We start from the raw sequence: 10,668 nt of genomic DNA on the forward strand, positions 1-10,668 counted from the left end.
ATATCTTTAAGTCGTCATTATGATACAGTTGCAAAGTTTTGGTAAAATTAGAGGTGTTTCAAAGTACCTTCTGTGACTTGAATGTAAATTAGTGCATCTAAACGAAAAGGATTTCTTTATTTGCTGCCCAATGCCCTTAATGTGGTCCCACTGTGTGTAAAAGGCTCACTCCTCGGCTAATCTGGGCTTAGCTTGGATAAAGAAGAACAGATGTTTTTACTTTTGTGTTCGGCAGGCACACCCAAACAAACTGTACTGCTGGGTGACAGGGTTCTAATTTGCTGCGTCGAACTAAAAATAATACACTAACAGCTACTTTCTCATAATAAAAATAGCAGCGTGCTAATTCACTTAAATGCAACAATTTATTCTTTTATAAATGCATTTTTTTTTTAAAAAGGAAATGTTTTTGCATATACATCCAAAAAAAAAGCTTTGTATTTTTTAAATATTGCCTACTTTTAGACTGTAGCAAAATTATTTCTGCAGGACTCTGACTGTACTGGGAATTTGGATCTTATTATTTTACAAAAATAATAGCAAAAATGCAATTGTGAATAATCGAACTCTGGCTTGACGTTGAATATACAAGCAAGAATATAAAATTCAAATGTCTGCCATTCAGGCACACTAAATGCAGTGAGTTTCTGTAACTCTTTAAAATGTCAGAACTCCAGAGGATAATATGAACCAACAAACAACAAACAAATATAAAACACTTGTGTGATTATGAGGTTAAATGTGTATTGTGTAAAAAAGTGTTAAGAAAAAGCAAATATATTTATGAGACATTTATCACTGTCAGCAGGAAAAATTGTTCTGCACAGATTAAATAGGTGAATATCCCATCTAAACAGACACTGTGACTGGAGAGGCAGGCACAGAGCTGCAGCCAATCAGAGCAAAGCTGTGAGTAAAGTGGAGTTCAGTTTCTGAAGTGATGTGCAGCTGTGGCCAGCATCTTCGTGGTGCTCCTATTGCCTACAACAAAGTAGCTTATTGCCTCAAGATTTAAAGCTGTGGCAAGACTGCTGGTAAGTGTCACCAGCTGAGAGGCTGTGTTTACTTACTGTGGCTCTTAACATTGTAGGGCACCACTTTCTTCACCACATATCCCTTTCCAGTGGCTGCTGCAGAGGCCACGACGAGGAGCAGGATGCTCGCCACACGCAAGTCCATCTTGCAAGGTCAAAACTGCAGGGAAAAGAAGAGGGCTGTCAGAATTGCCGGTGAATCTGCATGCAAGCTTACATTTTTTGTCTTTAGCTAAGCGTTCAGGCTGTAAATTCCTGCAAAGACTCAGTAAAGAGCAAATAAGAACGGGTAAATTTGGCTTTTTTTTTGTCTTCAAATTACACAAACCTAGATTTTCTTCTAATGTTATTTGTGAAGCATTCAAAAATCAAACTTTTTGCTTGTTTCTCCAACAATGTAAGGGCTGAACAAAGCCAAGACCTTTGCCACACTCCTGCCCAGATGCAACAATATAGAAAGGAAGAGAAATCACACATACCGGTATCAAGGGGAGGAAAACCAAATCTCTTCAGCACCAGTGAGCTCCTGATGCTGCTGTATATCCTTAGGGTAGGAGCACAACTGAGGATATGCTGCTCTCCAGTACAACGATGAGGGTTTTTATACCATATCTACCCCTCACATCATTTAAAAAAAAAAAAAAAACCTCACCAAGCAAGTACCTCCCTCCACAGAGCTAGGGTGTAATTAGCACACAGATCTGCCCAACGGGGGCATGTCACAACAGGGTGTCTCCATACCTCGAATATCCAGACACATGATTATCACATTTTTCTTTTTCTCATCAAGACCATTTTGGCAATAAATAAATTAAATTAAATAAATAAATGAACAAAAGCAAGCACGCAGAAGGAACGAGTTGATGATGTTCTCCGTCTAAAATTATTGGGGAATGTTTATATTTGGAAGAAACAAAGAATTAACATGAGAGCGTCTGCAAGCAGTCAAATCAGATTTGAAAAATAGACAGCAGGACACGTTGGAGCTTTAACAAAAAATCACTAATGATGTATTGTTTTAGTCTCATTTTTTAAAAAAAGTTTTCTTAATTCACCTGTCTGACTGTTCGGGGTCTAGGTTTGCTGTGGATCACAGTTATCAGAGCTTTTAGATCTTTAACCTATACAAAATTCGAGGAGCAAACATTTATGTTTTTCATTAAAGTGTTTAGTTTGGAAATCCATTGCCTGTTTGAACTGTTATTGTGGCTAATGGGAGAAAGTGGCCTTTATTTTAGGCTCTAATTCACACTTTTTTTTTAGCTTGTGTATTTTTGGCAAGTGTTTTCCCCCCCAAAACAGCTAATAAAACTAAATAAAGATCTTCTGGAAAAAATATATTTGGGTTTGAATCTGTGGACCCTTGTGAATGCCACTCAGTGTGACGCCTTCTTTCTGTGCAGTACTCATGTTCAGACACTAGAAGGCAGGATTTCACTGGTGTACAGCATCATTTTATGGCCGGAGCTACTGAAGAGAAGGGGCCCTACCCCTGTGGTTAAGCATTATTTTGGGCCCTTTTAAAGCACAAACATCATCAGAGGTTTCAGTCCTATTCGTTCCATTAAAGCTGGTTGCTGTCATGATGTACTTCCTCAATCAGCTCTGTCATCCCGTTATCCTCCCTCACACTCCACCTTACTTACTTTGAGATCTTCCAACTGTAATTTCTCAACTTCACTCCAGCCACATAGGAAATGCATACACCCAAATAATCACATGTTCGAAAACTCACGAGTGGCCATAAACGACGTGTAGGGTAGTCTATGTCCCATTTCAAAATCTTTCTGACCATGCACATCCATTTATAGTCCATGTCTTCTTATAATGCACATATATCACACAGGAAGCATGGGGATATTTGCTGAAATGATGATGAGCTGCATGATTGAGGGCTTTACCAAGTTTCTATATGAGGCGTCTGCAGTATACTACACGTGACTGTGATAGGCGTCTTTTACCGCACGTTTAATTAAAGATTCTCTGCAACATGGCTCGTTTGAATCCCCCCCATCTATTTCTTTTTTTTCTCTTTTTTTCTTTTTTTTGTAAATTAGACCAAATTATCTGTAATTTTCCAAAGTGCTACCTTCTCTGGCTTAAAGCACTTAATCACGTTTGGCAAGTATTCTTTAAGTTCACTCAACCTGTCAAATAAAAATAATGTAATTTGTGAACTTCATTTCCAAATGTTTGAAATGCGGCTCATTATGAAGTCGGGAGAGACAACAAAGGTAGAGACTGAGCACCTGAGACTTTGTGATGATGAAAATATGTTGCGTTACAATGGACACATGCAAGTCTAGCTGGGAGAGGATCACTTTTAAGCCAGTAATATCATCGCAAGACTTTTCTTTTTAAAAATGTTTTGATAACATGTTTAGTCATGCTTCATCAGCTGTGGAAAGAAATGTTTATTGAGCAAATATCCAGCTTTTCTATTTTGGCTGATTTGCTTGTGAATGCTCCACCAGAGTGCCAGCAGTTTTGATGTTTTTTCCTGGTTATGCTACATTATTTAAAACCTCTTTATGCTTATGTACTTAGAGGAGGCCCAGCCTTTCTAGCTTCAGTCAGATTTAGATGAAATGACAGAGCAAAGGAGGGTGGGGTTGGGATTTTATATGTCTATTGGTTCGGATAATTTCAGCTTATTCATGTTTCTCAAACATGTTCGAACCACAGTGGATGAGGTCCTCCATTTTTAGTTCCATGTTCTGAGAACAATGATTCATGTCTTAAAGCAGAGTAAAGTAAAACAGTAGCCTGTATCTGCAGACAAGACTGTGAAGGACAGAAGCATTCATGCTGAGCCTTGGAGTGAACTTTGGCATGAGGTACAGTTGAATTAGAAGTGTAATTTAGATGTTGTTTATAACCTCGCAGCAGATATTTTTATTTTCAACACACCCCACTGCCCGTCTTTGAGATGGGCCTTGTTCTTGTGCTTGCAGCGCTGAAGTGAAGCCTGTAAAAGTGCATGACGGAGCTCTCTCTGCTGAGCTCATTACATCCCCGCAGCAGCTTGATGTGGTCTACAGGCCTCATTGTAATAACCATTAGATTTAGGTTAAGGGCCTTAAAACGCATGGTGGTGACGTCACTTTGCTCTTATATTGTCGTGGGTGCCTCACTGTAAACCACACACACACACACACACACACACACACACACACACACACACACACACACACACATGCCTTAGGTTTCATGTCACTTCACACTCTTGAGATATGACATTAAATGGTTTTACTGAATTTACCAAAGTAAGCACAGCTAATTAGGAACACGCCCAGAGTCAGCGAGTGCAAACCGAGCCTTTGGAACCTCCTGATTCAGGATCAGATTTATTTTATGTGTGGGTTATGTGACAGTTCCGATCAGTGGCGGTCCTGTGATAAAAAAAAAAAAAATCCTATTCCTTACTTTGCATTTATCTGACTACTTAAATTGAAATATGATTATTGAGCCGAATACTGATGTTAATACTGCTAAAGTAATATCTTACTGTGAGATTTAACTTTTTTACTTTAAATCATTCACAAGATGTGAGAAGTTTCTGCAAGCATGAATTCCTAATAATTTAGCAATTATAATGCACCACAGATTTGGAAAAACAAGCATGGGAAGCCATGACAAGGCAAACTTTCTCCATCAGTTTAGCAGCTGTCTCTTGGAGGTCCTCTCTGTTGTTCAGGCCTTCCTGTGTACCTAACAACAGCCTGTGGATTTCGCTAAATTCCCCAGAGAGTGCTTCTGGACATACTTACTGGCAATGTTAGTGATGTTTGTGCTTGTAGTCTACGATGATAACAGTGTTTGGAGAGAAGGTTTTTGCATTTTGTCTGTTTTTGTTCGCTCCGCTGCCCAGGAATTGATGTTTCTGGTTTCTCTGCCGTGCTGACCGAGGCTCAACCCACACCCAAAAGAGCAGAACATAATTGGCGGTTGATGTAAAGAGACCAAACCGAGCACGTGAGTTTTAGCAACATCTAAAGATACACCATCACTGCACGGATACAAATTTAATGTTTCAATAAACTCCACGGACCACTAAGGACTACTTTAAACTTTATGAATGGCAGACTTGACGGGGGCCCTTGTGAGTGATTGGTGGGGAAATTACAGGGTCCTGAAAACAAACATAGACCCAACTGGAGCCGGAAGTTTAAAAGTAACTGAAAAATCAAGGTTGGCGTCTGGGAGGTCAACAGTTTGAGTCCCAGAATGACAGAAAAATGGTGGGGTGTCCCTCAGCTGGTATGGATACACTTTGCTCATACACTGACAATTTCATTATTATAGCTGTTATAATCTGGCATATTTCAGAATTTAAAAAATAATAAATTTACGACATAATTAAAAAGATAAGATGGAAATGGCTGGGACTCTGTGCTGACCGGCTGCTTGCGATGCTATCTACAGGCTCTCTGCTGAAGGTGCTGAACACAAAGTTAGCACTTCCTTATTGCCAGTCAACCAAAACAAGAGGCCCCTTTTTCCTCTGATTTGATTGTTTCTTTTGCCATAGTTTGCCATAGGTTTATTTCTGGACAGCTCTGACTCAACTCTTGGCTGGAAACAACTTGGTTTAGAGCAAATCAGACTTTTAGATCTGCCAGATACTAATATTATCCAAAGGGCTCAGCCAGACAAATAATACTGCAAAGCAGTACACGTGGATTCAATCTTCTGAAAAGGTCATAAGGACAAATATAGATTTTGCTTTTCTTTTTTTGGTGATTTATAATTTTCTGATTTTGTCTTTTTCTCTGCCTTATTAAGTTCTATTCCACATTACTGCAGAGTAAAAATGAAGCAATATAAGAACAGAAGACAAACTTCTCTGAAAATGTTTAAAGATTTCAAAGCAAAAATAAAACTAGTGGGACTTTTAACTTTTAAGCATAGGTGGGCAGAGTGCTGTATTTAAGGATAATGACAAAACAGCCACATCAAGGCCAAGAAAATTGGAGGTTTCCTTGTCTGTTTTAGGCAGCATCACTCAATCCACAGTCAAAAGAATATCTGTCATTATGTGAGAATGTTGAAAGAAACATAGTGAATTTATATTTGACTTGTCAGAAGTGTTTTCACAGGTGGGATAAATATCAAGGACACTTTCTGTACCTAAAATGCAAAGTGGCAACCAGAACATAATGTTTACACATCAAAATGCTGGAGAGGACACTTAGTTCTGCCCCAAAATGACTTCTAGAGAGGCAAGACAGGTCTTTTTTCTCTTCACTATATTTGGTGCAGGCCATGTCTGCCTCAAAATAAGTGTTGGAGCTAAACTGTTAGTTAAGACCCACACAATTCACATATCTTAGAGTCTGACATCTGTATATAAAGACATGGCCACAGGAAGTTAGATGGATTTTAACGCACGGTGTGTCCAAAACAATGTTTGGACCAAAGGCCTACTTCAGTGTGGTTTGGAGGTTTATTTTGCTGGCTGATGGACAATGCGTGGGTTGGTTAACTGCAGCTTGGAACAGTAGGCCCCACTGTGTCTAAATGGGAATCATTCCACATAGTTATATAATTTACATAAACAATAGCAGCTTGTCTACTCTGAACTAATACTTAGAACAGTAGTACTAAAATGCATGAATTAAGTTTTTCCTTATCACTTTTAAGTTTGAAGTTGATATCATAGTAGTGGGAGGCTGTGATGGCACCTCCCTGTGTTATTGACATCTTGCGCCTGCATGTCTTACCCCTCCTGAGACAGCAACAAAATGGCGCTTGTGTCTATAAAATGCCTGTGCTGTGTCGAGGTCCTCCTGGGGACAGCCCAGTCCCCTCGTCATTTCCCAACTGGACCTGCACAGGATCAGCTCAGACATCAACTCCGACCTGCTGCTGTCCCGTTGGATCTTGATGTCCACTTACAACAGCTGTGAGCAGAGTTGCCCAGAGGAGGAGGAAAGGATACAACAGCTGTATGAATCTGTTCCAAATCAAACAGCTTGGATCCAAGCCAGAGGAGGTACCACACCCTGCTGACATGGGACCAGCAGTGTGCCCATACCGCCAACTCTGTTGTTCATGTGATTTATTGTTGTAAACAGTGCAATACAGTCACATGACCTTTTTAACACATGCAGTTTAATTCAACTTCCACCACTCAGTTTGGGAGCAAAAAACCCCTTCTAAAACAACTCCACTTCCTCTTACACAACTCTATTTCAGGTATTGCTGAAGTCCAGATTTCTCATTGCCTGGGGAGTAGGTCTATTTGTCCTACTTTTCAAAGAGGAAGGTTGAATTGACCCTATCCAGGGTGAGAGGGGTCAAAGGAAATTTTCCTTGCCCCGCTGAGACACTGGGAGCTGACAATATCATCCAGGAAAGGCAGGGGGCAGCCAACAATGCTGTACTGATAACTCGGCAGATCTTTCTGCCGAACAACTGGCATACCGTACAGTCAGCTCTGCCAGCTGTGCAGTCACTGTTTCCATAGAGTGGTACAGGATCACTTTCATGCTTCCTGATGTCTGCCACTATCGCCTTGATTTTACCAGTGTTGAGCAGCAGCTTGCTCTTGAAGCACCATTCTGCCGGCTTTTAGACCTCCTCCCTGTATCTTGACTCATCCTCTCCTGTAACACATTCCACCGCTGTGGTGTCATCTGCAAATTTAAGAATGTTGTTTCTGGGGTGGATGATAATCCAGTCATAGGTGTACAGTGCAGGAAAGGACGTAGAAGACTTCCCTGGTGAGAGCTAGTGCAGAGCATCAGGGTGGAGGAGCACTGGGAGCCCACCTTCACAGCTTGTGGGCGGACAGTGAGGAATGTACGTACAAACACTAGAGTTAATTGTTGTTACAAGTTACAAAATAGTCACTTTAATGCATACATTTATGTTTTATTCTTGTTTTTTGCTTTGAGTTTGTTGTTGAGAACATAGCATAATGTGTGACAGTGCGGTGGCAGGCGATAAAAAGCCTCCAAGACACGTCAAATCAAGTATAAGTGTTGGCCTGTGTCACCCTGGTTGTATTTGGTCTGGTTTTGTGTTTGTAATTAGATAATAATAATAATAAAAATAATAACAAAAATCAACTTGAATGAGAATGAAACCAATAATAAGTAAGACACATCAATTTTAAGAAAGTGAAAGAATTCTAAAAATGGCAAAAACGCTGTTTGTCTGTCTACAGTATGTCAAATGTGGCCAAGAAGTCCAAGGTTTTGCCATAAAACCAGTATTTATTTATTTAGTTTGCTTGTTTTATAAAAAGCACCCCAGAGGCAGACAAGTGGCTTACAGCTGATGTTTTGAAGTTTGTTGCTGGTGATCCACAGACACAAGATCATCCAGGAATAAATCAAAAGGAGAACAAACAAACAGGAGCTTCATTCCATATGGTTTGCAAGTAGATAGTTGGCTTCCCATTGTGTTTGCTTAAGACCTAACATGGTCAAACTTCACTTTTCCTGGATATTTTGAAGTTAGCTGCCAAAGGTGGATGCTGCGCGCAAACATATTTGCGTTACATGAGTTTTTCCACAGCCACTTGAGGTCTGCGATTGCAGACGAGGAAGACTATCTAACAGCATGAGTCAAAGATATTTCTTGCCTCCAGCGAATCTTTTGATCACCTACCGCGAGGCAAACCATAGAACATTAAACCTGTCTGACCACAGGTCTGGGACTGTCCCTGACATTTAGACAAAACAAATCTGAAATTTAGAAAAGCTCATTTACTAAATTTAAGCGAGTTGTGCCTAGTGGACAGAAACGCTTGAGAAACGGTGACCAAATGTTTGCACTTCTAAATGATACCATGAAATTACAAGCAATTTAAGCTTTTTTTTTTAAATCACAAAATGGCCCTGTTTAACTAATCTTTAAAGGAGCTATTAGATCTGCATTTATCTGAAATGAGGTGTTAAAACTTTGAGGTTCAGGATGCGTGAACATTTGGAATTCTATTAATAACAATACTTTTTGTTAAGAAAAAAAACTTGTGTGTCTTACAGACAGACTAGATCAAAAACAGTTTTCCAGATTAAATATTTAGGATGTTCTTCTGAGGGCCTAGAAGATTTATTTTTCATAAAGCTGGCCCTAAATTGCTCAGGTCACTTAAAGCTTTGATTGAATGCTTCCAGGTGGTCCGAATGGCCCATGTTGCAAAGCAGAACAAAGGGTTTGTTTTTCTTTTGTGATGACCTAACCGTTTTGCTGAGGAAGGCCTGTTTTTACCCCGGGGAACTTGTCCAAACCCCAAGCAGAGCCAAGTGGTCCTAAACTCTGAAAGAAAGTGAGTCATTGTGCTCTGTAATTTCAGCACAGTGCAGCTGTCTTCAGTGACCACGACTGTAGACCTGTTAACCAACCAGATCCCAATGTAAAACGTTCCCTTCCCTTTTAACGTAATAATTATTATACACTTCCCAGAGCTCTCTCCCCTTCAATTGCAGCATGTATAGGTTTAACTGAAATGACAGCTAGCTGGAAGATTTTTCCAGGACAGGCCTGATGACTATTTTGGGTCTCTGACCTTCTTTTCCCGACAAAGAGCCTGTGTTAATCTCTTCTAGAATCTCAGTTTTCTCATCCGAATGCTGGAGCTACTGTAAATACCATTTTCCAAGGTTATGGGCTTTGCCTTTAAGTCACATTTAAAACCTTTAAGTATATGTTTTCCTCTATAGCACCAAACTGGAGCTGGACAACATGAGGTGGACTGCTGATTCAGATGAATGGGGTTACATATAAAACTTTAAAGACTTTCCAATTGTGTTTTTTTTCCTCAGCTATTTCCAGTTCTGTATTTCAAATAAGGTCTCCAAATAGGGAAGTTTGAGGTTCTGTGGTGGAGGAAGAGAGAATTACTGTCCTAATACTGGTGCACTTTTTCTGCCACTCTGTTGACATTGGTCTAGTCACTTTCTGGTCAGATTGCTGCTGTATGTGGTTGGACAAAACTGTGGTTTTTGAATCCCGTCGTGTGCCAGACAGACAGGTGAACTGTGTCTGGAAACTCTTGCAGAAGCTTTTAAATGGCTGCAGCTTTCCCAAAGTGGCTGTCTAATAAAGGGCAGGACATTTGATCAAACATGGAAACCATCCTCCCAAACAAACTTTGCTGCTGTCTGCATCTAATTTAGTGCACCAGGCCAGACATTTCCAGGCAGTGCCTTAGTTGTAGCAGTTTTTATTTTTATTTTTCAAACCCCTTTTTTAGAGCTTGCCACTTCTATTTCTATAATCCTTCACATGTCAAAGTTCAAATGAGAACTAAAGGTGTAGCATTCCTTGAAGGAATGCATATCGCCCACCACCTTTCAGTCAAAGCTCTTCTTTTGTTGAGAAAAAACAGAGTTGCCATTTTGGTCAAACATTAAAAACATGTTATGTGTAGCGTCGTATGACATTGTGACATAATGCAAGATGTGTTAGTGCTGCTTAGAGTATGTTGTGAATGACTCTCAGCTGCTACTCCATCAAACATTAGCTCAATAACTGTAAACTTCACCAAATTAATGACATTTTTGCATTGGATAAGGCCGATTAGCTGTGGCGGCCATCACACCAAATTAAAGCTCAATATTTGTAAAACTAAAAAGATCAGCCATTTTGAATCAAATTGACTTCAAAAGTTGATCAGTTATGT

At 39.9% G+C, this 10,668-nt stretch overlaps 1 protein-coding gene across 1 annotated transcript in view; it reads right to left on the bottom strand.

The window, feature by feature from the left end:
- Window positions 1–1,661, bottom strand: part of LOC108236977 (collagen alpha-1(X) chain-like) — a 4,356-nt gene extending 2,695 nt beyond the window's left edge. The window contains exons 1-2 of the mRNA XM_017418111.2: window positions 1,514–1,661; window positions 1,071–1,194 (exon numbers count right to left, since the gene is read on the bottom strand). Of these exons, the coding sequence (XP_017273600.1) occupies window positions 1,071–1,179 (109 nt within the window). The 5' untranslated portion in view covers window positions 1,180–1,194; window positions 1,514–1,661. The remainder of the gene's footprint in view (window positions 1–1,070; window positions 1,195–1,513) is intronic.
- Between the last annotated feature and the right edge of the window lie 9,007 nt (window positions 1,662–10,668).

Source organism: Kryptolebias marmoratus, linkage group LG10 (genome assembly GCF_001649575.2).
Source record: "Kryptolebias marmoratus isolate JLee-2015 linkage group LG10, ASM164957v2, whole genome shotgun sequence".
NCBI classification, from domain to species: Eukaryota; Metazoa; Chordata; class Actinopteri; order Cyprinodontiformes; family Rivulidae; genus Kryptolebias; species Kryptolebias marmoratus.